The following is a 27554-nucleotide window of genomic DNA, read 5'->3' as shown; positions in this document are numbered from 1 at the left end:
ACCTTTGACAAGGATTTTGACTCGTAACCGTCTCAGTAATACTCAACACTTAACTGAGTAAAATACATAATGGGAGGTCGCATGCCCACCATGAGGTGTAATAGCCATTGCGGTTCAATTGCAGAGTGCAGTGGCCCCCGCCTCTCTTCCAACGCTTCACGACGACCCATTCGCATGCCACTGTGTGAAACACCCAACCCACAGTGATTCAAGGTGACACGTCCATTGCAGTATAGCGAGTAGTTTGTTTACCTATTTGTACAGGTCTTTTTGTTGTTGTTGTTGTTGTGTAATCTCCTTATATGCATGGGCTTTCTCCATCCACTGCTTTCCTTCCATGTGAAATTATTAAGGAAACAGTCATACAACCTAACGGAGGCTCTTGCTGAATAAGAGCCTGGAGACTCATGCAGGGCAATCTACACAAACAGTGCTTTGAGTTCAGAATGACAAACACGATCATTATTTATACTGGAAGAATCCGATGAGCTATGAAGATCCTTTTCACAGATTTACAGTAAAGGGGCAGGTTATGCACGACTCGATGTCTGGTTAGCGCTTCGATGCGTTAGCACCAGGAGGTCTCTCCAACAATTGTAGACGCAGGGCTGAGCGGTGGCCAGGAGATGACAGTGTTGAGTGTCACCCTTCGTGTGCCTGTGCTTACTCCAGCCGCTCTGATTTCGTTGCAGGTGCCAAGGGGTCGTCCATAAATGACGTCACGCGATTTTGGACGATTTTTGACCCCCCCCCCCTTCGTCTCTGCCCCCCCCCCCCAAAACCATATTTCCATTTTGAAAATAAAACATGCTTCAAATCGCTTGAAACTATTGTCATTGTAGTGCGTATATAATGTGGCGCTGCACTCTGATGTTGTAGGAGTATTGTTATAACAATTAGGGTTATAACAATTAGGGTTATAACAATTATATATTTATTTAACGTTGCGCATGTTGATGTGACGTCACATTTCTCACCCCCCCCATCACACATCGTCACAAATGTCTGACCCCCCCCCCCAGGTGCGTGACGTCATTTATGGACGGCCCCCAAGCACTCAGTCGTGGTATTCGCCAAAGAGACTCAGTGAGGCGCCTCTGAGATACAATAATTGCCGTTCGCTGTGTGTGCCTGTGTGTCTGTGTGTGCCTGTGGGTGTCTGCGTGTGTCTGCGCGTGCCTGTGCGTGTCTGTGTGTGTCTGTGTGTGTCTGTGTGCGCCTGTGCGTGCCTGTGTGTGTCTGTGTGTGCCTGTGTGCGCCTGTGTGCGCCTGTGTGTGTCTGTGCGTGCTTGTGTGTGCCTGTGTGTGTCTGTGCGTGCTTGTGTGTGCCTGTGTGTGTCTGTGCGTGCCTGTGCGTGCCTGTGTGCGCATGTGTGTGTCTGTGTGTGTCTGTGCGTGCCTGTGTGTGTGTCTGTGCGTGCCTGTGTGTGCCTGTGTGCGCATGTGTGTGTATGTGCGTGCCTGTGTGTGTCTGTGCGTGCCTGTGTGTGCCTGTGTGTGTCTGTGTGTGCCTGTGTGCGCATGTGTGTGTCTGTGCGTGCCTGTGTGCGCATGTGTGGGTCTGTGCGTGCCTGTGTGTGTCTGTGTGCGTCTGTGTGTGCCTGTGTGTGTCTGTGCGTGTCTGTGTGTGCCTGGGTGTGCCTGTGTGCGCATGTGTGTGTCTGTGCGTGCCTGTGTGCGCATGTGTGTGTCTGTGCGTGCCTGTGTGCGCCTGTGTGCGCATGTGTGGGTCTGTGCGTGCCTGTGTGCGCCTGTGTGTGCCTGTGTGTGCCTGTGTGTGTCTGTGCGTGTCTGTGTGTGCCTGTGTGTGCCTGTGTGCGCATGTGTGTGTCTGTGCGTGCCTGTGTGCGCATGTGTGTGTCTGTGCGTGCCTGTGTGCGCCTGTGTGCGCATGTATGGGTCTGTGCGTGCCTGTGTGCGCCTGTGTGTGCCTGTGTGTGTCTGTGCGTGCCTGTGTGTGCCTGTGTGTGTCTGTGTGCGCATGTGTGTGTCTGTGCGTGCCTGTGTGCGCATGTGTGTGTCTGTGCGTGCCTGTGTGCGCCTGTGTGCGTCTGTGTGTGCCTGTGTGTGTCTGTGTGTGCCTGTGAGCGCATGTGTGTGTCTGTGCGTGCCTGTGTGCGCCTGTGTGCGTCTGTGTGTGTCTGTGTGCGTCTGTGTGTGCCTGTGTGTGCCTGTGTGTGCAAGTGTGTGTCTGTGTGTGCCTGTGAGCGCATGTGTGTGTCTGTGCGTGCCTGTGTGCGCCTGTGTGTGTCTGTGTGCGCCTGTGTGTGCCTGTGCGTGCCTGTGTGTGCCTGTATGTGTGTGTGTCTGTGTGCACCTGTGTGTGCCTGTGTGTCTGTGTGTGTCTGTGCGTGCCTGTGTGTGTGTGCCTGTGCGTGCCTGTGCGTGCCTGTATATGCCAGTGTGTGTCTGTGTGTGCCAGTGTGTGTCTGTGTGTGTCTGTGTGTGTGTGCCTGTGTGTGTCTGTGTGTGCCTGTGCGTGCCTGTGTGTGTGTCTGTGCGTGTCTGTGTGTGCCTGTGTGCGCCTGTGTGTGCCTGTGTGTGTCTGTGTGTGGCTGTGTGCGCCTGTGTGTGCCTGTGTGTGTCTGTGTGTGGCTGTGCGTGCCTGTGTGTGCCTGTGTGTCTGTGCGTGCCTGTGTGTGCCTGTGTGTGGCTGTGTGTGTCTGTGTGTATCTGTGTGTGCCTGTGTGTGTCTGTGTTCACGCAATGAGTGAGCGGTCCTTGGGCACCTTGGTTTGGAATGTACCACAGAGGTGGGTGAGGAAGGGGTGCTCGCAGGCCATCAGCAGCACGCGTTTCTCCACCATGGTACATTCCACGTCATCGCCCATGAGGACCACCTCCTTCTTGAGCGCCTTGAGGGCATAAAACTTCCCCTGATCCTTCAGCTCCGCCAGCATCACCTACGACCATTCAGTCACAATAATGCAGTTCTTATTGCACTAGCACTTGGTATTTGCAACATTATTTTAGCAGAAGGCTGTCACAAAGAGCAAGCCATTGCACCGATGGACATCCTCCCGACGTGCAATAATAACATTACATGACTAAATCTGTTTTAATTACGCTTGCGATACATGCATTGAATGTGTGAATGCAAGCCTTCATTATTTAGGATTCGTGACAATTCTACACAAAGGTGCAGTTAGGCCAAGAGCATGAGCACAACACAGACGTGACGCAGGAAACAAAAGAGACAGGATGAATACGACGACACGTAATTGAGACTTGATTCTAATTCTGACTGTCATCCAATCATAACCCAGGGATGATTGGGGGCTACCTTGGGGGAATAAACATTGTTTAATGTCTACCTTTAATGAAGCCTATTGGGACGCATTAAGTCCTTTGTACATCGCCCATAAAGTGAGAAGTATTATTTTTAACTCGTAATTCATTTTGAGTGCTATACCACAAATATAAATGTGGGATTATTAGGCATGGCGTGATGTGAGTTCCATCTCGTCTCATACCGTCTCTTCGTGACACCTGTCCCGTTTTTGTTGTTAAAAATGTTTTTTTTTTACGTTTAACGGTTCGCAGAACTTGTTATTTCTGTAGCATTTAATGTACTGTAAAGACAGGAAGTTGGTTAAACCTCCCAAACAGGTCCCTCCTGAGCATCTTTGGTTCTTTCGGTAAAGTCACATAGGTTTAAAATAATATTTTATTTTAGAGTATGGATTCCTGCAGTCACGAAAGCTTCAAACCAACATTGTAACTCACTTGTTTAATGCTCGATACAAAATGACGGAGGCAAAGTCAAAACACTCATTGGAAGAAAACGACTTTTTCCTTAAGCTGGAGCTCGTCTATCTGTACCACAACCACTGTTGAGTTCCCGTTTAGGCGCTAACTCCCTTTAACAACCCCTTAGCGATGATTCGCTAAGTCGATCCAACTACAGCCTCTGCAATGTCTGCATCGGCGCAACTGCGTCAGCAATGTTCCGTGTTGGCGATGTCCTGTGCGTGCCATTGGTCTCGCCTTTCCGAAGCTGCCTTTGCCGAGCACTTTGACGAGGTGGAAGTGGTCGAGCGATAACTTTCCGGCACTCTCTCCGCTTGGCCGTGTCGACTCGTCAGGCCCTGACTGGGGCGGTGCCGGTTGTGGTGGGGTCAGATGTCCCTTTGCTTCATCCAGTGCTGGGGCTTCCCATGCCACCTCCACCTTCTCAGCTTTTCATTTCAGCAAAGGCATCAGAGAGACGGCAGGCGCCAAGACAATGCTGCATGTAACCTGCAATCTCCACCGTGCAGGCTCAGGGCTCTGACATCAAGGACTCACCGAGTCCTGGAGACCAGTTCAGTTTGAATGTTTTAAAAACAATTGTACCGGAATACTTTGGAGCAGGAAGGGCAATGATGGATGAATACATTTCATTATGTATAAATATGTAAACACACTTACATATACATACAAACGTAAGTCAAAATCAAACCATCTTTTTGATCAAATAAACAATAGGGTAGTGCTCATCTCCATTGGTGGCCCTGATGGAAATTCCATATTCCTATGACGAGGGCCAGTCTCAAACACATGCGTTCAATGCGTAATATATAATACTCTTTGGTTCTTCCGAAACGTCGTTATTTAATGTAGTTATTTTCATTTTATTATTATTAATATTTTCATCTACGTAACTTTACGGAAAAAATCTAAGAGAATGGATCCTTGCAGTCACGAAAACTTCTAATCTAGAATTAATATGTAATACTTTCATACATGCAAACAAACATCATGCACACATTTTTTTTTCGATTTAAAGCTTTCGTGACTGCAGGGATTCATTTTCTTGGTTCTTTCGGTAAAGTCACGTACAATGGAAATAATAAAATAATAAAAATAGAATTTTTTTAGTTTATTATATTATTATATAAAAAAAAATCTGTTTTATTTTAATTATTTTATTATTTCCATTCTACGTGACTTTACCGAAAGAACCAAGAAGATCATGCACACAATCACTGATCGTGTTGCTTTGCGACTGCACCTGCATTGTCGGGGTTGAAGCTGGGCGGCTGTGACTCTACCGGCCTCTCTGCTCCTGGTGGACCTTTCTCCTTCTGCATTCAGACGGCATCGCGCAGTTGTTCTATGATGTCCAGTTTGTCCGCTTTGTGTGCGCGTGCATTTGTACGTAACTTACGCACGTGCATTTAAATCGGCCGGGAGCGGTAGAGCGTCGGTTTGCGCACTTCACTACGAACTTGATGACCCAAGTTCAATTTCCACTCACAACCAATAAAAGTGGAGAATAACTGAACCGGTTCTGTATGTATGGATGTTGAATTTCTTTTGCACCGTACGTAGCTAACCGTGCTAATTAGAGGTGCAGGCGAAGGACAACAAACTAACCACAAAAAGCAGTTCTCAATAAATTAGTTTTCAATTCTAGGTCGACTCCCCATCCCTGGTGCAGTGTGCAAACATCAGCCCTGGGGAGACAAAGGCAGCCCAGATGCGGTGTTGGCCACACATCTCCTCGTGTGCCATATGGACCTCCATAGGTGCTCGCTAACAGCACTTGCCCCAAGACTGTTAAATGGCATAAGGGACATCTTTGTGTTTCCATCGATATACAATCTACAACAATATCCGGCCGGATGGCACTTTAGATGGACTGCTCAACTCACAATTGGTAAATATAGTACACAGTAGAAGAGTGCCCCATGCCAATAAACTCTGGGAGGCTGCGTGAGAGTATGCCCCCCCGGCCCCCGCCCCGCCCCTTCGTCTCCACACACAGCTCACCTGGCCTCCCTCCACCTGGCGCAGCAGCTCTGCCAGTCGTTCTGTGGAGATGCCACACAGGTTGGCCACCTTCCCCTTGCACTTGTGGTGCACGTTCGCGTCGCAGGCTGTGGGGGTGGCACGCGCGGCGCAAGACGGTCATTCCATCGCAGGATCGCGGTTTCGTCATGGCAGACGATGACATTTACAATTCAGACCTTTGGTGTTAGAGCCATTCTAAATAGCGCGGAAGTTATCGTGTAGGCGCGATGTTTCACAGACATCGTCTGTCACAGTCGGGGGGGGGTGATGTGCGTAATCCTGATGGAGAAATTTGTAGATGAGAATAGGGGTTTCCCTTTTTTCTGGCAACAAAACAGGTGTTAAGATGTTAAAACACCAAACTGAAACCTTTTTACAAGGAATCATGTCTGCATTAACCAGAAAACTTGTGGTCAGAATGCAAACAAAAAACGTACTCTGATAATATATGCTTTGTCTTTGAAACTGATTGGTCCACACCAGAGCCTAGTCTCAAAACGGTGTTCGACCAGAGGATGCCACATTCTGACCACAAGTATTGTGGTTAATGCAGACATGATTCCTTGTAAAAGGTTTCAGTTTGGTGTTTTAACATCTTAACACCTGTTTTGTTGCCAGAAAAAAGGAGAAAACATATTCTCATATTTTGGTACTGGCAAAGGAGGTCCCATGATAATTTGTAGATGTTTTCAAATTAAAATGTTTTGACCGTGACGCCGGCACACAATGGCCAACTGATTTCGAATGACGTAGCAGGATCTCTAACGTCCGCTGTGAAGCGAACGACACATTTTACAGTTGCTACGCCTGCAGTATTAACCAGGGCGGCCGCCGTGGGGGCAGTTCGAACGGCGGACCTCTGCAACAAGTGAACGTGTCCTATTGCTCCTGTGTCACAGTTCCTATGATCACTGTTACATTATTTTTATAGCTTTATTTTGGTGATTTTGAAAACGTTTTGGTTAAGCCATGTTTGTTTGTTGTAGTACAGAGTTAGCCTGATAACTTTAATCTACATTGTCTTATGGTTGTTATTGTTTGACTTGCATCCCACCGGGATTTTTTGCACACCGCGCTGTTTTTTCCCACGATTTTTCTGTTGCGTGTAGTCACTTTAAGATGTTTCTTGTTCATGTTTTTGTTTTGTTGCGGTTGCACCCGAGTCAAGAGCCGCATGGCTCACAGGGTTATTATACCTTAATAAGTGAAACTGAAATGAAACTGAAACTGCACGGCGGCACCTTCGCATTGCAGGCCCTGCCTGGCGAAGCCCCACAGCAGTGTCCCGCAGTGGTCGCAGAAGGTGGGGCTGCGGTAGCTGTGCACCTTGAAGCAGTGTGACATGTGCAGGTTGAAGCTCTCACGCACGATCTGTGGCGACACATCCCCCGGAGCGAGTCTTGCTTAGCGAAAACAATAAAAAAGCTCAAAGATTTTTTTATTTTTGTATTTTTGTATTTTTTTACCAGGTGAGGCCCAATGAGCTATATCGCTCTTATGCAGAAGCGACCTGGCCACAGTCACCTCCGATTAGCGCGGTTGGCTACGTAGAGCATGGGAAACGTTCAACGTACATACAAACAGAGAAAAGCACTAACCAACACTTGTTAGGCCATGGGACCGCTTATAATTTGATAGATATCTTTTATAAAAAAAAAATTTTTAAATGACAATAAAATTGCATTGAAAGGCACTTCCATTTACAACTCAGTCAGTGTTAGAAATTCCACATTCATATGGCAGGGGTGAGTAATTCCAAAAATACTACTTTAGTCGATTTCCGACTAAATGGTGATCATTTAAATGGCCCCAATTGATTAAATCAACTCCTTAATTAGATTTGAACTTCCAACCTCCAAATTATGAGTTGCGAGGTCCCACCACCGTTCCCATCTAGATTCCAGAACACATCCAGGACGCGGCTCTTGAGTCACTGCGTGGTGGAAGACCCACGGACTGTGGGGGCCCAGGCACCAAGGTATTGAAGAGGGGAGATGTTTAACAGGTGGCTCCATTTCAATCCAAGCATTTGAATAGGCAAGGGAACTAGTTCCTCTTTTCCACTGTACACCGAGGCATACCGGGGGCCATGCTCAGCCAGCCCAGTGAGGCTCACGAAGCGCCATGCTGTTTTTCCACAGCAGAACCCGAGCCGTGTGCTGACGTCACACGCGATAAGCGAGTCGGATGCATGCCGACGGCGCGGTGTGACCCTGGTTCTGATCTGCGCTGAAGACGTCACCAGCAATGACAATGTCATTAGCCTCACCCTTGGCCCTGCTTAGACCCGAGCCAGATTTCAGACATCCCGTGGGGAAAGCCATTCGTGTCGCAAATAACCCCCTCTTGCTGGCTCGGCTCGGATACGCCAGCCGTCTAAGAGGGGTAAGAGTGGCGTGCGTTTAAATGCGGAAGAAGCTGTCACCTCCGTCTGCCTGTTGGTGTCTGCAGACCCCGTGCACCGGGCCAGTACGTTGTCCACACACCGCTTGTGACTCGACGCGTTGCACTCTGCAGACAGGGTCACACTGCTTCACAGGGACTCTCCATTCAGCTGACTCTTATCTACTACCATGATCCCGCACCTCCGATTAGTACGGTTGGCTGCGTCCGGTGCGAAATAAGTCCAACATGCATGCCCCAGTTCCTACCTAGGTAGGTACTTATAATAAACTATGTGACAGAGGTTTGAAGGGGTTTTTTTTTACGTGTAAACAAAAGGCTTTCAATTTATGGTCACATGCTACCATTTTTGCAGTCAAGTGGCATGACTGCAACATCACTCCCATACATCTTAATTCGCACTGTGCAACTGCAACTCAGCGGCGTCACAAGAGAGATATAATGGTTCATATGCCTGTGACTTTCAGAAGCACTTTCGTAGCGTCAGTCACTTTAAAGTATAACAAAAATCGTAGTTGACGAGTTAAAGTGTTAACTCACTTCGTCTGCACACAAAACCCTACCTGATTTTTTTCTGATTATTATATAGATTTTGATTAAAAGCTTTCGTGACTGCAGGGATTCATAATAAAATAATTATTTCCCTTCTACGTGACTTTACCGAAAGAACCAAGAATATATTATATAGATGTTGTTTTCAATATAGATTAATTGCCAACATGATTGTAATGTATGTGGTGTGTTGCAAAAATGTACAGCAGAGGGGAATACAAGTTTCTGGAAAAGGTGAATGTAGTGGAATGTATAGAAATACTATGGGACAGCAATACGAAGAGGTGACAGTAGCATGGAACAGCATAGCCCATTGTGACTGGGCATGCAGTCAATCAGAAAAAAACAACGTGGAAAAGGCTTTCATCCAGGATTAGCACTGGGCAATAAGTCTTAGTTATTGATTTTATTTAAACCCGCATGTGCCATTAGATTTACATATACATTGCATATATGGATCCAAGCACTGTTGTTGGCCTATTATAGCTGGCTTTGTTCCATTTATTCATCGTCTTATGAATTCACTCATTATCCACGAACTGTAAATTGCCTTTTGACGTTAGGACCCCCCCCCCCAAAAAAAATCACCAAGCCTAATGTCTGCATCACTCATGTCTCAATAAATGGGGTGCTTTATTTTATTCCTCGTACATTTGAATTATTTATGCCCAGGCTACACTTTGCAAAGATGCATTGTTTTTTGTGGGTTCTAAATATTTCAAGTATATAAATGATACTCAAAAAGAGTCACTTTACACAAAACTAATGGACAAAATGTCGATGTTTTTTTTAACATATAAAGAACTTTAAAAATATTCTACTTACCCTTGCACTGAAATCCTTGCTTGTTCAAGCCCCTAAAAACAAAATATAATCATCATCTCTGATCTATCCACAGCTGGAAGATTTGATCTCCTCAGCGTTTATTAGGTGACAGCATTACATTTGATTGCACAACTTAACATTACCAATCACCGCATAGACCTACAGTACATATGTAACATTTGACCAGGCGTAAAAGGGTAAAAATACTCAAACTAGGTTTGGGTGCTACTGATAACCACTGATGGCCCTGCAGCAGTGGTGCAAAATCCGAATTCCCAATGCAAGCTAGATATATAGATATATTGACCCCCATAAGGATGATGGGGGTGAGTAAACCTCCATTTTCCATTAAAACTTGTGACTTTCCAAACTGTGAATCGAGTGCCACACAATTCACGTTTATTTGATTTAAGTTTCACCAGTTGCCCGGCTATCTTACAAGGCGAGATCCGTGGTTGTGCGTGAGCACAGCAACAATAAACCAAATCGTCAATATTGCAGAGAACGAGTAGAGGGAGAGGTCCTTTAGAAATGTTGCGCAACGAGCCAACGAGCTATTTAACGGCAGATTCAAGCAGGTCCCTATTCTGGCAACCGAATATCATTATTCCCCGTAGATCTTGGCTAGATTGGCGATAGGGAGTGGGTGGGTCCGGGACCCGTACGCACCAGACGAACTCCTTGCAGACGGAGCAGAACGTGGGCTGTGGGAAGAAGGTGGTGACGAACGCGTGACCCTTCACGTACTTGACCTTAGCCTGCTTGATGGCGCCACGACGCCTGTTCAGCAGCCCCAGGCCACCTTCCGCTTGGCCTCTGCCTACAGGATAAATCCCAGGGATGTGCTGGTCTCAAACAAGTAGGGCACAGTACTCCCATGATTTTAAATTGATGGTCTAAAGTGATGATGGTCTCAGTCCGATCACTTATTGAAAAAAAAATATCCATCGCGATTGTTTTGGGTTTGCACTTGATTTGTCAAATTCCACGACCAATAACGATGACATTTTCGGTTGTCTGTAATGTGCCACAATGGGCCCTATGATTATCGTTGGGCATGGGATGAAAGGCATCGCCTAAAATGCACGAGAGGAAATTTGTTGTGCTCGACAAGCTGTTCTCTAATGTAGGGCAATGTACTGCTTTCTGAGAGTTCCAAATGGAAATGGATTTGTCTTAACACGATGCATTTTGCACAATTATGGAAAGAGACAAAGCAAAAAAAAACTGTTGTAAAAAAAGGGATTGAGCAATGGTTGCGGGGCTTATCTCTGTTGGCGGTCCCCGAGTTTGTGGTTGAAATTCCAGATTGCCATAATTTGTGCCGGGTGCTTCATTGAATGGCCACTGTTGACCTCCACAAAGTAGTACACCGTATTCAGTCTTATTGACTGTGGATGAATGGTAGGCTCAGGACCATTGCCCAGAAATCATAGTGGTAGTTTTTTTTAAGGTCTCTACTTGGATACCACGGTCAACAGAGTTGAATAAACTTAATATTTTTTTCCCAGGAGAAGTTTGGTGACCGGTTTTGTTATTGTATTTTTTTTATGTGGGAGGAAACTGGAGTATTTGGAGAAGTTTCATGCACAGTATATGGAAAAAAAACCACTCAAACTACTGCACGGTACTCACAGATGACTGAGCAACTCCCTTACAGGAAGCCATTCACTGCCTGACCTTGGGTGTTTCAGATACATCATGGCCCTTACTAAGCCTGGCGTAATAACTCAGATGCAAAACAAAGGTCAATAGCTCTTATCTTGATATGTACGTAGACTGTATGTATCCCAGCCTGTCCAAAAACAGAGAGTTTTAAGCTTCATTATTGAGTCAAACAAATTAAACACGTCTATATGGCATGACTATCGTACCCTTTACTACACCTCTGCATTGACATCACGAGCAGAGCACCGCTAATAGACAATCTCATACACTGAATATTTTATAATGAAGCTTCAGAGTCATTCCAGACAGCCCCGAATGCACAGCCTTTGTTATATCTCTACAACAACAAAACCCCCAATTATTTTGGTCTGTATCTCTCTTTAACATAGTGGCACAATTGTAATTGCATTCCAGAAGCCAGATATGTTTTAGGCAAAGCGTCGCGGTAATTTTAACGGGATAATGAAACTCAACAGAGTTCGGGCAACGCAAAGTTTAATTCCCTTCTGTGCTGGAACTCAAGCATCGCAAGCCACGGTGTTGTGTTCATCGGTGTTGTGTTCATCAGTGTTGTGTTCATCTCGCAATGACTCACTCATACACTTTGCCCAGCACAAGCACGAGCTGAGATTAATAATCTCCACTACGCGAACGTTTACTTACAAAGATAACTGTATAATTAAGGGAATAAGAACCTGGGGAATACCAGAACAACAGCTGTTAGGGCGGTAATTAGGGTTGAGAAATGTTAAGCCTAAATGAATAAGGCCTCGTGTTCTCCCAGTAGAATCTATGAAATTGCATTAAAGTAATTTATCTGGCCATGGTGAAATCACGTTTTGCGTTCGAGTTGACTTTCCAGTGACTTAAACTGAAAGCACTGCTACCGTGTCATCGTGGACGTTCCCAGCCACTGAACACGTGACACGTACAATGTTTTAACGGGATTGAGCCATATTCTTGATTCTTTCGGTAAAGTCACAAAATGATATAAAAATTTTCTTGAACCCCATGCATTCCACGACAGCACATTGAGGTCACTTACGCATGCAGGAAAAATACACCCCTTACTTGGCAATTCAGCATGAAATTTTGACAATTCCTCTTCGAGGATTTTCAGCAGTCGCTTCTCAGCATGTGAATGATATTTGTCTGTATATAAGCCGTGCAGCGTGGGCACATGCCAGTAGTCCAACACAGTGGAGGCAAGCGTTGGTGGATCGCCCACAAATGTTGTGAAACTCCCTTCCCCTGTGCATCGAGGTGCTTCCGTTTCCTCCCACATGTAAACGATCATTAATCGGCTCGAAACACCTTGATATATAGTGGGGGAGGGCGGACGGGCACAGAGTGTGGGCAATCGTGGTCGCCTCAACATCTGGCTGCCTTTCCCGCTTGTCTGTGGTTCCTCGTGCCTCCGAGTCGTTTCCTCTTCAATCGTAAGCACATGCTGTGCGTGTTACAAGTTGAACTTATTCTTCAGGTAGTTGACCAAAGTATGCGCAAGTGATGTACGATGCATTCCCCAATGCATACGTCAGTCAGTCGCTACTGATTTATTTGCCCAGAAAATTATTACGTCTGTTTACCTGGCTTGTCCCATCCAATAAAGTTTTACGTGATAAAACCATTACACGACAGCACTTTCTATTGAAATTACCACACAGCTCACCATGCCAATGTCGAAATAAGTGTGGTTTTACAGATCCTGTGGAAGATTGGCAACGTACTACTTTGAAACATAGTTCGTTTGTAACCACCGTTTCTGTTACTCTTGAAGTCCCAGCTTGATTACTGCAGATGTAGTAGAACACATTCCTGCGGAGGGAGCTGGTAGGAACGTTGGGTTGCTCGGTCAATGGCCAGGGTCAACGGCGGCGTGGTGTATTCCGCAAATATGCCCGACTGTGAGGGCGGGCACAAGCCGGCGTGAGTAGGTTAAATGTTGAGTTTTATAAGGGCACCACGGGGTGACCAGCCCCTCCCCACCCAGCCCCACCCGTCCCACCCTCCACCCAGCCCCACCCTCCCCACCAGCCCCTCCCCACCCAGCCCCTCCCCTCTAATTTTTTGATTCACGACGGACGGACGGACACAATAATCCCCTGTGGGCTGGTGTAACCAGGAGGTTCCTACCAGTAATATTTGCAAGTGGGTGTAAGCACACTTGACTCATAGGTGACATTGCCAAAGCAGTATAATTTGATCTATCTACGTGGCTTTACCGAAAGACCCAAGAATATACAGTATCAACAAACAATGTGTTTATTCGAGGCCCAATTAAAATATTGGATTGACAGCTTCTTGAGTACAGTGTCGGTTGTTCTGTTAATTACGTGGACATGTTCACGTGTTGCTAATTGAGTCTGCGCTTAACGAAGGCGCGCCTATTTCTCGTCTTTCGATGCTCACGCCTGCACTAAAATGTATGGAAAACATAAACCTGGCAGAAATAATTTCACAAACCCCGGCTCTCGTCTCATCCCTGACCTCGCCGTTACCGCGTGGAAGCATATACGAGAGTTGAAAAGATGAAGTTGGAAGTTCCAGATGTAACTGAATTTTTTTTTCCTGCACGTGACGAGAGATTTAAATGGCAAATAATTTAGAAACTGCACGGGTGATTAAATGCGGCAGTTTTGCAATAAATGTCCTCTTAGCATTGGCCCAGAGCCTGCCAATGTGCTTCAACCGTGACCTTGAAACATAGAGCTGCATCTTTAATGGGGTGCATGCATCACAGAGGCTGTGGCGCAAGCACTATTGAACAGGCAAGCAGTGCACATTAATACACGTATTCACAGGTGGCGATGATGGCCTGATGGGAAAAGGACCGTTATCAGCCCATGGATTTTTCACGGGGCACCTTACGTCAGATTTGGCTCGGGCTGCTATTGAAATGATTGACAGTGTTTTGCAAGGTCAAACGTAGGTTTAGGAGGATGGATTTTTTTTTGCTCTTCAGAGTAATGTGTTGCATTTATGTTCCTTTTTGTACGTCGTCATTATAACACGTTAGAAGACTTACCAGTGAGTGGATAGATTTCTGTAGCTTTGTCAACTGAATCCTACTGCTTTGTAATGTGCGCTAAAGTCTACGAGCACTTTTGGCCATACTGGTGAAGTTGAAAAATCTTTTCCAAACAGCTGGGACAAATCTAGTCATGGAGATCATGAATTACCATAACTTATTTTTCATAATTTAAAAAAGTCAGAATGGTGTAGATATATCATTGCACATTTTAGAAGTGGTGCAAGGTAATATGGAACTTTAGAATCTGAATATTTGTTTATACTGGAGGAACCTGATGAGCTATAAAGTAATTTTTCACAAATGTTCAGTAGGGGCGGGTAAGAACTTGCTTGAACCATATCCAGAAAAGTGTTTGTGGATAAATATTAAACCAGAAAATAAATCAATCGATGGGCTATAATTAAACGTTAATGTCTTAAGACAGATGCTGATTTCATCCCCTTTTCAAATATTAAAATACATTTTATACACGGTTTTCATTTGTGCATGAAGTCATCCAGACAGAAATAAAACATTTTAATGTATGGGGTTTTTAATCTTGGATCGAAATGAAGAAGTGGATTTTTTGTTTTACTGTATTTGTCTCAGTGCTGTCACTGCTCATGCTGCGCATATGGAATGAAGCAAAGATTCGTACACGAGGCGACTTCTGTTCGCATGGTAATTTTTCATTTCCTTAGCTGAAGAGGTCGTTGTAGAAGTGATAAATCGACTCATTCGGGAAGGGTGGCCTCGGCAGAAGTGAAGTGGGAGAGAGCAGGCACGTCGGTCGTGACCAATAATAGGAAGCTTTATCAAGCACGTGCCAGTTATATAACGTGCACGTATTAACCGCAGCGTGAACACCGCTTTTTTGCATGTTAAACACTCAACGATTTATATCCAGAATGTTTAAGGGAAGCGGTAAAGTTCACAGCATTCCTGCTCTCCAGTGTGTGATGGTGGATAGTCCAGTGATTGCTGCAGTGGGTTTTGTCGGGGGCTTTCAAACAACCTCCACCACTAATGGCGTGGGATATCACCACTGTTTCTTCCTCATTAAAGTGGATGATAAAGACCCATTAATGTCATTCTCCCGAATATACTGCATTGTCCCACTCTGATAGCTAATATTCAGTAGTTACTCTACGCTATTGGCTTAGCGTCTACAATAGGCATTAACAAATGCCACAGGCTCAGTTAAGCAGGGAGAATCTGTGACTTAATGACATTGATAACAAATTAAATGTGCCATGTGAGTGTAGCTGTTATTGTTTCCCTGGGCTCAATAGTTGCAACGAGATGACGGTCATACAAATGACTTACTGAATGTATGATTCTTCAGGTATAGTAAAACAATATTTGGGAAGTGATATCGTAGTGGAAAAGGCAGTCCCGCACATTCACCGAGCCAGATGTGAATGCGAAATTGTTATCGCAGCGGAAAAAGAAACCGCACAAAAGTGTGTTCGCGATGTGTCGACTTGCCCGCAGCCCCAATCACTTGAGGGTGGTAAGGTATAGCATTGTAACTGAGCAAACGCAACGTGTAGCGACTGACTCACTGTTGGGAATGCCAACACCAGAGGCGGTGGCCTGTGCAGAACAGTGGGGGGGGAAATTCTACACAGGTTGGACAGGAGACACGACGAACAAGATCATTTTAATTCAGCATGGAAACGAAACAAGCAGTGGCCCAAATGTTTTGGTGCGGCGTCTCCCGGCATCGCTGTGGGGATGAGGATGGCACCGTGCCCATGCAGACAAAGGCTTAGCTTCGCCTCTGAACATCCATGTGCACATACACATTGTTTGGTGACCCTGAGCTGGCAGTGGTGTACAAGCACAATTAACACAAACCTCGAATTTTTTTTAAATAACACCGTGCCCTTCAAAGGCAAAATATACCCATAATGAGTGACGTTTTGGCAATTGGCCCTTCTTTGTAGCACCTAACTAGGAAGGCCAGAGGGATTGAGTGGATAAAATCAGAGTTGGAGACAGCACTGTACACCATAATTCACCTGATGACGATTGCTTGTGTTGCGATCGAAACGTCGTGATATTTTTATTATAATTTTTCTATCTACGTGACTTTACCGAACGACCCAAAGAATATTAATTCCTGCAGTTACGAAAGCTTTCAGTCAAGATTTACAACTACTTTCTTTCATTAAATCTATGTATTTATTGACATTATAAATGTTTTAACGATGATAAAAAAGGGGTGCAAGGCTGCAGTGAAGGTTAAGAAGCACTGATTGTGGAGCATTACGAAACAAATGATGTCAGTGTGTTTTCATTTGCACTTTGTAATTGATGCGACGATTAAGCGAATGCATTCATGACGGGAACTCTACAGAATTGGCATGAATGGTGTCAGGGTCACAATCAGATACATAAAGATAACCTGCAGCTAAACAATGACAATTGAGTAACGGCCTCTTTCCTCAAGGCTTCAAAATCTACGATTCTGTTGCAAATGGTGAAATAAGCTCCAAGGCTGGTTATATGTCAAGCAATTGATTTGACTGCACTGTAAAGTGGATGAGGTGCTGGAGTGGGATTTGTGAGCTGCCTTGGTGAAACAGACTCTTTCTCCTACCTGCATTGGGGCATTGGACTTGGGAATGTTTATTATTGAGAAGATCCATCATTCACCTGTGTGGACCAATAACAATCATCATCATTAGAATCTATTTAGGAAGCAATTTATTAGCCTTTTATATATCAATCAGGGATGTTGCCGTGGTGTAATAGTTGGCATACTGAACTTGCAATCCAGAGGTTACTTGTTTTATCTCCCAGCGCAGCAGTTGAAATAACGGTGCAGAGTTCTATTTCTCCCTGCCTGTCCACCCAGCTGCATCATTGAGGGCAACAGTTCGTCGGTTGGCAGGTCACGTGCGGTGGGGTAAAGTGTATGTTCTCCCACCTCTACCAAACAAACGTCTGGTCAGCGTGTAGAATTAGACCCAAAGCACCATTGAGAGGGGCTCTCTAATGCTCCCTCTTTAATGGAGCCCCTTCCACCTTTAGTGGTGTGAGGAATAAATGTAAAGTTCCGCACCCATTTACCGCATTCATATCAATAATCAATATGTAATCTATTGCAAAAGGTTAATTTGTCAATGAGTTACGTATCAGTCATGAACCGGACATCAGAAATATATAAGCTGTTATTCAACCGTCAGTCTTTGAATAATAACCCCGACATAAATCACCATTAATCATTGATAACTCATAAATCATCGTTCAGTCATTCATCAGGCAAAACAAGAATACCAATCCGCTGCCCATCTGTAAACCTGCCGCTATCAATACCCAGGCACGCTCCTATACATCCATCAGCAGACGCGTGTTGTTTGGATTGTGAAGCATAATTACGTAGCTTGCCATGATGCACAAGGCACAAACATTACTGACAAGTACAAAAGTAGGTGAGCGATGAGGAAGCAGCAGGTTTAATCAGAATTAACGGCAAAAGACCGAATGTATCATGTTAAAACAACTGTCAATAAAAAGGTTATTTTAACATAATAATTACCCTTTTAAAATAAATACATTTTGTGAAAAGTTACAAATAACAATGTCGTGCCATGTTTTTTTTTTTGTTCAAACATGAAATGTTGTCCGTGTCATCAAAGAATATAAATCTTAAACTTTCAACCAAACTTGACAGGTCATTCCACCTTGAGTCTCAATGGCTGCAAGTTCACACGTACCTGCGTAGGTGTGATTGCGTGCAGCCTGGCAGACCAGCTGCTCGGGGTGCGCTGCCGATCTTCTCCCCGATAGCGAGAGACCGAGTTGTGTGCACGTGGACCTCACCACGATTACTGCTGGCTTTTGACAGAGATATCCCCACTACCGCATTTTGGGCTTCCGCGAGGAAGCCACTCTTGAGCAACATCCTGTGCCACAGACTCAACGTGTTGTATATTGAACAGCACTATATACTGTATAAATGAAGTTAAAGTATCTCCCTGCTCCAACCCAATGGTGGAAATTGGACAAACCCAAGTGTCCCCGATGTCCCATGCATTCCTGGTCTCCCTACTATTGACCGCCTCAAAATTGGTTCTGATTTCCACAACCCTGAATGGGGAAATGGCATCGATGTGCCATGCCCTGGCTTGCCAAGACAAGGCGGTTCAGCCTAAGTGTGGACTCCATCTGATTGTGTATTTATGGATGTATGTTGAACTTCGTTCGCACCATACTCTTTGGTTCTTTCGGTAAAGTCACGTAGGTATAAAATAAATCAAATGACGACGTTTCGGGCACAACACAAACCACAGCAAGTTGTCCCATCTTATGACGGACGCTTGTGTTGTGCCCGAAATGTCGTGATTTATTTTATTTTATATCTACGTGACTTTACCGAAAGAACCAAAGAGTATGGATCCCTGCAGTCACGAAAACTTCAAATCTAGATTCGTTCGCAACGTACATAGCCAACGGTTGATAATCTATTCTTTCGGTATGGGATAGAGTGTTGCCCCCTTGCAAATTGTGTGGTTTCTCGTGGTTCTCTGGCTTCCTTCCATTTGAAAACACTCACAAATTGGCTGATAACACCACTATATATGTAACGACATAAATGAGCCGTTCCATGGCCATAGTGGGTGTACTACACATAAGGGCTCACGAGAGGGCAGCTTCCGGATGTCACGAAGGTCGGGTCAAGACATGACAGTCTGGGTGAACCCGCGAGAGCGCGTGAGCGGACGAAGGGGCACGGGGACCCCCAGAAGGGGGCGAGCGGGCCACGTGATGTGGACCCAGAGCCTCCGCGAAGGATCGAGAAGGGGGCGTGCCCAGGGGCTCCGCCCCTTGATATAAGCCGAGTCCCGAGAGGGAGCATAGCTGTTCAACCCCGGAAAGAAGTCGCCTTCTTCGATCCTCGCTCTTCGGTCGCCGCACAAAACGACCCGACGATGTGTTGGCTGTGCAGGTTCAACCACATAGAGATTCCGTTCAAGTGGTTAGGTGGTTAGGGATGGTGGTCACCACCTTACGTAGTTAACCCGTAATGTGCATAGTCGCTCGGAATGTAAATAGTTAATCTTGGAACGTGTTGCCTCCAAGTTTTGGCGTGCACCTGATTAGAACACACTATATATAGAAGACTGCAGAGCTTTGGAGGGGGGAGGGGGGCGGGGGGGATTGGTGCCGGCTCTGGGCGTGGCTGCTGTCTTTACCGCTTGACCAGAGGTCGCAAACGGGTTTTGATTCCTTACCCGTGCCCGGCGGCACCAGGGTCGCAAATGGGTACCCGTACCTGGCCGGGTACGGGTACCCGTTCCCTACCCATACCCTACCCGAATGAGTGGCAAACGGTGACTCACCAGTGACTCACGGCCTACCCGTACCCGTACCCGGCCGCGCCAGGGTTGCAAACGGGTACCCGTACCCGGCTGGGTACGGGTAGCCGGGTATCGAGTAGGGTACGGGTATCGGGTACCCGGTTGCGACCTCTGCGCTTGACCCGTGGTTCCTACTCGTGCCTCTTGAGTCGAAAACCTTGCGTGTTGCAAGTTTTAATTAATTCACATTATAATGGAACAATTTGACCCGCAAACACAATTTTAACTGTTTATGTGGCAAATGCTATATATTGGTCAGACGGGACGTAACATCAGCGGAAGACTAAAAGAACACCAAATAAATATTACATTATCACAACTGTCGGCAGTGGCAGAACATGCTTGTCAACAAGGACACTCGATTGATTTTGATAACGTTGAAGTGTTGTGTAAAACTAATTACTACCGGCTAAGACTAATTAGAGAATCCATTGAAATTGAGAGAAATACAAATAACTTTAATCGCTCTGACAGCTACAGGCTTAGTGCGGCCTGGAAGCGTATTATTAAATAAAATATATATATATTACAATTACAATTCCTTATAGGGGAAACATATACTAATTTATAACAATTGAATGATTACCAATCTATTATATAATTACAGTACCCTCCCCCTCTCCGCCTCAAATCACTGCACCAGATTTAACGATGACGTCACCCTGCTGCTGCTGCTCTATTTAACACCGGGAGCAAGTGGAGGGCTTCACCATTCTGGCAAATTGCCCGATGATGCTGGATGTAATTACCAGCAAAACGTCGTACTACTCAAAAATTGTAAATGATGTTGATTCACTCTTCAACACACCGGTGGGCTAAAGTAGTGAACTATTTGTCCTTTGTAAACGTGACACTTTTTTACTGATTGGCCGTGTCGGGTGGTGGAGGGTTACGACACATTTATAAATAACGCGATCTAACCCAAAAACCTTTATTATGAACAATTTTAACTCGTAAACTTTAAATTGTGAATTAAGAAATCTAATCACAGCAGTTGCATGTGTCATATTGAAACTACTGTACACTCTTTGTAAATTAGGGACAACAAGCATTCAGAATGCAAATTTTACAATTTGGTACGTTTAAACTCGCACAGATTTACACCATTGGAACCTCATTTGCCAGTAAAAAATATGATAATTGTTTTTTACCCTTTTATCTGGCAACAAAACTGATACCTTTTTTACAAGGAGTCATGTTTGCATAGACCACAATACCTGCAGTCATAATGCAAACAAAAAACATAACTCTGATAATGTATGCACTGTCCTTGAAGTTGATTGGTCCACACTCGAGACAGCTTTCCTTAGAGCCTAGTTTCACATGATATTGGACCAGATGACGCCAAAAGGCATTATGACTGCAGGTATTGTGGCCTAAGCAAACATGACTCCTTGTAAAAAAGGTGTCAGTTTTGATTTCCAGATAAAAGGGTAAAAAAACAATTATCGCACAGATTTGTTTTACAAAACCAACACATTAACAGGAGATAGGAACCACGTCTTTTGAAAGGGAAATGAGTGGTGCAGATGCAATATCAAAACATACAAATACTGCAAAGTTGAGGCCTTCGGTAACAAAGGTTCAGTACATCTGAAAGCTGGACATTGCTATTATGATTGGTTCATTGTAACTAAACTTGATTAAAATATTTATTATTGATAAACATATTTACCATAGAACGTCTCACAATGTCAGAATTTTCCAGTGAAATTTGTGAGCTTTTTGCATACCAAGTCATTTCTCTTGCAAGTACATATGAAGAAATAAATAAATAACCGCACCGCATTCATCATTCACATGTCCTAACAAATTATACAGTACTGTGTATAATCTGCCAATGTTTTTCACAGAGTGGAAAGGGCAGAACGACTGACACAGACAGGAGGAAATATTTTAGAAAAGTTGCAGTTTCAGAGCTGCAGCGGAGACATTTGGGGTAAAAGGAGGCAGGAAACAGCACCCTTAATTTTGCAAGAGCCTTAGTGTCAGCCTTCAGATAAAGCTTCACAGTCATTGTTTGTAAAAAAAAAAGGTCTCCTTCAGGAGAAACGTCAGTCTATTCTATATGTTTGAGGCACTGTTAATGACGAATGTGGTGAGATTTTTCTTTTAATTGTGCTTGTGCACCACCTATGGCCAAGTCAGTCCAAATGCACCGGATCTAGTTAGACCTTAGAGATTAAATAGGGTTTGTATGGGCGACCACCAAGCAAAATAAAACAGGTATAGTAGGAATCTTAGGCAGTAGAGGGCAGTGTAGCATTACCTCACTCAGAGTGTACTAGTGTCTGCGTATAGTGTACGGTACGCTGTTATGAATTCCATGTCCAGTTATTATTCTCCATATTTATTCGAGAAAATATGTTAGTTGTGTTGAAAAGTGTTATCTTAGTTGGTTTTGGGGCAGATTTTTTTTTCTTAGGAACACATCTCAAGTTATATAATGGGACCTTATGGGAAAAAAGTTTCGATGTATGATGTTTCACTTTACGTTCATATTTTCGAGAACACAACCCCAAAGGTGTATAGAGGTATGCCCGTAACTGTCACCACACGTTACACTAGTCAGGACCTATTTTCAGTTGGTTGAAAAACAATGATTTTAAGTAGTGAATTTAAATAAAGTCGTTTCACTTCAACAGATATAAAAAAAAAAGATCTAACTTGTACATGACTTGTGTTATGCTAATATTTATCTTGAACCAAAATTTGCATCGTTGAGGCAATTATGAAGGTGGACCGTGATCAAAACGTTGAACTCCTGTAGCGAGGTGGGCGAGGGTAGATTGCTTTTGTGAAGCTGAACTTGATTAATTAAAACACACTAAAATAGAACGTTGTTAATCAATGCAAGTTGATTAAATGTGCCTACTTACATGGTGTCATTGACAGCTTCTTGACGTCAGATGGTATTACTGTTCGCGACACCAACGTCCGTTGGAGACGACTTCCGTCTGTTTGGTTTTGTGGCTAGCATGGAGGACGACTCATGCACACCGTGCCCTGTTTCTATCCGTCCAGGCCAGGGGTCGGCAACCAAAATAACAAGAAGAGCCATTTCTTTCCAATTCGGTACAAAATTCAGTATTTCAAGAGCCGCAATGCATCTGAGTACATACTGTACATACGTACATATTGTCAAGAAGCAGCCCGTAAAGAGCCGCATGCGGCTCCGGAGCCGTAGGTTGCCGACCCCTGGTCCAGGCGAACGGTGGATGGATCTAATGTTCATCAGCATCATGCAGGCGGCAGACCAGGGGATGGATCTCGTGCGTTTGTCAGATCTGTCGTGACATCAGCCTCACCTCGCAGGCATTCTACAATGTGTTCTAGATTTGAAGTTTTCGTGACTGCAAGGGTCTGTACTCTTTGGTTTTTTCGGTAAAGTCACGTAGGTAAAATAAAAAAAAAATCACGACGTTTCGGAGGCAACACAAGCTTCCATCTTCAGGTGGCACCGTCACAGCAAAATTACTGTACATAAGCTTGTGTTGCCTCCGAAATGTCGTGATGTAATTTATTTTTAGTTTCTTTTTTTACCTACGTGAATTTACCTAAAAAAACAAAGAGTATTCTGCAATGTGGTTAAACTTGGACGCGCTAGTTGGTGAAACTGGCCTTCGTTTATAAAGAAAATGGAACAGAAGCTGCTAGGTGCATGCTTGTGACAGAAAGAGGAACAAGCGACTTAGGGAATGCAAGTTAGACGTTGACTTCACAAAAGGGGCATGTGCTGGACATTTCGCTGGAAGGGATGAACGATGGTCGAGATTGACAACTGAATGACAGCCAAGGAATGAACATGCCTCAGTGGACGGCCACTATAGAGATAGGGCAATGAAAACAGCTTTGTGTGGGGAAGTTTCATGGATTGTTGCATCATAAGATTCAGGGGGATGTCGGCGGCTTTGAGAAACCATTCATCATTGCATATACTATGGATGGAGATTTAAACCCTTATTATTATTTTTTTTACAGTCGTTATGAGGGGCCGTCCATAAACGACGTCACGCGATTTTGGGCGATTTATGACCCTCCCCCCCCTTCGTCACACGGCGTCACAAAAAGTCAGACCCCCCTTCAAATGTGACGTCACAAAGCACTGCCCCCCCCCCAAATAAAACATGCTTCAAATCGCTTTAAACTATTGTCATTGTAGTGCATATTTAATGTGGCGCTGCACTCGGATGTTGTAGGAGGAAACATTTATTAAAAAGTCTATTTAATTAAGTAGAACGTGTTGTCTATATTTATTTAAAGTTGCGCATTTTGATGTGACGTCACATTTCTCACCCCCCCCCCCGCCTCGTCACACATCGTCACAAATGTCTGACCCCCCCCCCCCCCCCCAGGTGCGTGACGTCATTTATGGACGGCCCCTAACGTGTTGATCTCAACGAGCAAGTATGAAGTGCTGCTACGGTGAACAGCGGAGAGTGTTTCAAGCGCTATCCTGAACATGCAGCAGCGTCACGTTGAGTAATGAGCAGAATACTGAAGTGTGAAGTGCAGTATTAAACAGAAAACAGTGTCAACGCAGTACTGAACACAAGTTTGGACGTTGCAGTTATGAATAGAGGGGCTTTATTGAATACACGTGTCAGTTGCGATACTCTACTGACTTACTGAGCATAGATCAGCAAGCATGTTAATCGTTGTCACAGCTAACGCAGAAGAGTGTCAAGTCAACCAGTGACACGGAACACTGATGCGTCTTTGCATGCTAAACAAAGAAAGTGTACTTTAACAGCTGTATGCAACTCTGCATAGAGTCAACTTGGGGAGAGTGATTTTGAATGTGGTGGAAATGAGAAGTTGTGCTCCCATCTTCTGGTGATCTGTTAACCCCACTATGAGGATTTTTAATTGAAGCCCCGATGGTGGGGGTTGAAGGGGGGGGGGGGGATTGGTGAGGAATCTCATTTGTAAATGTGATCCTTACCCGTGTATCGATCGTTCAATTTTAATGTGCAATTCAATGGAAGGACCGTGTGTTGCTTTGGTGTGGTCTGGGACTGCGTTTTGCTGTATTGCCCAAACTTGCGTTTGGTGTGGACAAATTGGCAGGGATTTATATACTACTTTTTGTCTACTTTACACTCCCTATCATTTCCCCCGTATTGTTTGTTGTTGTAGTTCTAGATTTGAAGCTTTCGTGACTTCAAAGATTCATATTCTTGGGTTTTTTCGGTAAAGTCACGTAGGCAAAAAATTTAAATTAATAAAAGTAAAATAAAAAATAAAATAAAAATCACGACGTTTCGGAGGGAACACAAGCTTCCGTCTTCAGGTGGGACCGTCACAGCACGATAGCTGTATCAAGTGATTTACCTGATACAGCTACCTGATACAGCTATCGTGCTGTGACGGTCCCACCTGAAGACGTAAGCTTGTGTTGCCTCCGAAATGTCGTAATTTTTTATTTATTTTTTATTTTACTTTTATTAATTTTAATTTTTTACCTACGTGACTTTACCGAAAAAACCTAACAATATTGTTGTTGTAGCTTTGCTCACCCGCCCTTACTGGACACCTGTGAAAGAAGAGCTTCATAGCTCAGTGGAATTCCTCCCCGATAAATACAAACTTCTGGTTACCATTGCCTGGACCTTCAGCCCGTTATAGATGTCCCTGCTATAAGACAGTGTTCATGATGATTGTGGTCAGCTTTCTCCAGTCTAAATAAATATTCTGATTCTACAAGCTGGTCCCACGTGTCTTGTGACCCCCGTTTAATTATTTAAAACTTCATACTTTTTGTATACCAGTGGGTGTTAAAACATAAAATGTATAAGCAAAGGAGAGAAACATGTTCGGGGTCAATTAATTGGGGGATCACAGGACATCTGGATCACCCTGTACATTGACAACACACGATGGGGTGCCGCGGTGGTGAGATGTTAACTACCTCTCCTGGTATACAGTTCAAGTTCATTTATTAGGTATAGCCCTGTGAGCCATTCGGCTCTTGAATCGGGTGCAACCGCAACAAACAAACAACAAAAACATGAACAAGAAAACATCTTAAAGTGAATATGTGACTATGTGCTAACAGAAAATCCAAGAAAAGACAGCAAAACATTGCAGAAAAAACACCGTACATCAACGCTGTGCAAAAATCCCAGTGGGATGCAAGTCAAACAACAACAACAACCACAAGACAACTTAGATTAAGGCCATCAGTCTAACTCCATACTACAACAAACAAACATGGCCAAACCAATACACTTTTCGAAATCACCAAAATAAAGCCATGAAAGCAATGAAACAGTGATCATAGGAACTGTGACGGAATTACAGGAGGTCGTGGGTTCGATCCCGACCCTGACCACCTGCTGGAAATGTATAGTTTGCATGTTTCTCTCCCTCACCTTGGTCGTGGATTTTTTGTCCGTGTCCTCCGGTTTGTCAGTGCACATATAGAATCAACATCAACGTGCGTTTCGAGTATTTTGGCAGCGATACATTTCCACGTGATGGATAAGCCACGTCGTTGACCTCTTATCATTTGTGGCCAGGTCGCTTCTGCAAAAAATAACTATATAGCTCAAGCGGGCCTTATACCTGGAATATAATCTAGATTTGAAGTTTTCGTGACGGCAAGGATCCATACTATTGGTTCTTTCGGTAAAGTCAAGTAGGTATAGAAAATAAAAAAATATAAATAAAATAAAATATTTTTTTATTTAATTGTATTTTTTTATTTTCTTTATCTACGTGACTTTACCTAAATAACCAAGAGTACCTGGTATATATATATTTTTAAAAAGTGTTTAGTTTAGTCTTGTAAAAGCGATGGGCGTTATCCCAACGTGATGGGACCTTTTTGCCAATATCAAAGTATGAAAAAACAAGAAAAGGATTTCACCTTTCTGGCAATAAAACAGGTGCAAAGATGTTCAAACACCAAATGTAAATCTCTTGCAAGGAATCACGTCTGCATTGACCACACGAACTGTACTTGTGGTGAACATGCAAACACACACGCTCTGATAGGATATGGCATTGTCTTTTAAACTGATTGGTCTACACCAGACACAGACTTCTTTAGGGCCTTGTCTCACCACCAATGTGAGACTAGAGAACGCCAAAAGTCGAACAAGCACAAAGACAATGCCACTGTTAGAGCATTTATAGCTCGGGTGAGCAGCTACAAAATGGGACCGTTTTGCCAGTATCAAAGTATGAAAACGTAAGAAAAGTTTTTACCGTTTCTGGCAATAAAAAAAATCAGTTTAAATAAGAATATGATTTACACTTCCTGGAAATAAAACCGGTAGTTAAGATGTTCAAACGCCAGTTTTATTGCCAGAAAGGGTAAAACACATTCTTATTTTTCATACTTGATACTGGCAAAAAGGTCGCATTGTATAGCTGCTCATCCGAGCTATACATGCTCTTTGTACTGTTCGTCTTTTGGCGTTCTCTGGTCTGACACAGGTGCTGAGACTGGGCCCTATCTATTTGGTGTCTGAAAATCTGAACACCTCCTGTTCAATTGCCAGAAAGGGAGTGTAACAAAAACAAAACACCCCTACGCAACATGGCGGGCAAGTCAATCGTCACGCTCGACGCCTCCCCCCCTCCCTTACAGACATGGCCGCAGCCTCTCTCTCACACACACGCGCACTGACGTCACTCTACATTCCGTAGCTCGCATCGACATCGCCAGCCGAGACCCCCTCCCCCTCCCTCCCCCCCTGATTGGTCGACGCGGCCGTTCCGTGAATGGCCGTTGCCGATTCGTGGTGGGAAATCTGACGGGGGGCCTAGGAGGGGGTGGAGTCTGCGGTAAGAGCCCCCCCCCCACTCCCTGTTGGAGCACTTTGCGGGTGAGGTCAACGCGAACGAGTTCCGTGTCTCCTCTGTTTCATTGAATAAACTCGCCTCCCGCTGGTGAACGCGCCCCCCCTCCTTCTCCACTCCCCCCGGGGTTGATTGCCCGA

At 44.6% G+C, this 27554-nt stretch overlaps 2 protein-coding genes across 5 annotated transcripts in view; one reads left to right on the top strand and one right to left on the bottom strand.

The window, feature by feature from the left end:
* The window catches only part of LOC144934745 (protein kinase C delta type-like), a 28862-nt gene extending 10795 nt beyond the window's left edge, over positions 1-18067 (bottom strand). Inside the window, exons 1-10 of the mRNA XM_078860850.1 lie at positions 17962-18067; positions 16842-16897; positions 10225-10375; positions 9556-9587; positions 8201-8286; positions 7017-7146; positions 5755-5861; positions 4994-5066; positions 3988-4178; positions 2730-2903 (exon numbers count right to left, since the gene is read on the bottom strand). Of these exons, the coding sequence (XP_078716976.1) occupies positions 2730-2903; positions 3988-4178; positions 4994-5066; positions 5755-5861; positions 7017-7146; positions 8201-8286; positions 9556-9587; positions 10225-10375; positions 16842-16893 (996 nt within the window). The 5' untranslated portion in view covers positions 16894-16897; positions 17962-18067. The remainder of the gene's footprint in view (positions 1-2729; positions 2904-3987; positions 4179-4993; positions 5067-5754; positions 5862-7016; positions 7147-8200; positions 8287-9555; positions 9588-10224; positions 10376-16841; positions 16898-17961) is intronic.
* IMMP2L (inner mitochondrial membrane peptidase subunit 2) overlaps positions 8182-27554 on the top strand; it is a 382842-nt gene continuing 363469 nt past the window's right edge. For 2 of the 4 annotated variants that reach the window (XR_013637195.1, XM_078860847.1), the window contains exon 1: positions 27394-27440. Coding sequence is in view for 1 of the 4 variants with exons in the window: in XM_078860849.1 (XP_078716975.1) it covers positions 8182-8244 (63 nt within the window). In the remaining 3 variants the exon portion in view is untranslated. Of the gene's footprint in view, positions 8245-27393; positions 27505-27554 lie in introns of those variants that run through there. The other 2 variants (XM_078860849.1, XM_078860848.1) reach the window with 2 other exon arrangements.

Source organism: Lampetra fluviatilis, chromosome 11, assembly GCF_964198595.1.
Source record: "Lampetra fluviatilis chromosome 11, kcLamFluv1.1, whole genome shotgun sequence".
NCBI lineage: Eukaryota > Metazoa > Chordata > Hyperoartia > Petromyzontiformes > Petromyzontidae > Lampetra > Lampetra fluviatilis.
This window is presented reverse-complemented; position numbering and strand designations above follow the sequence as displayed.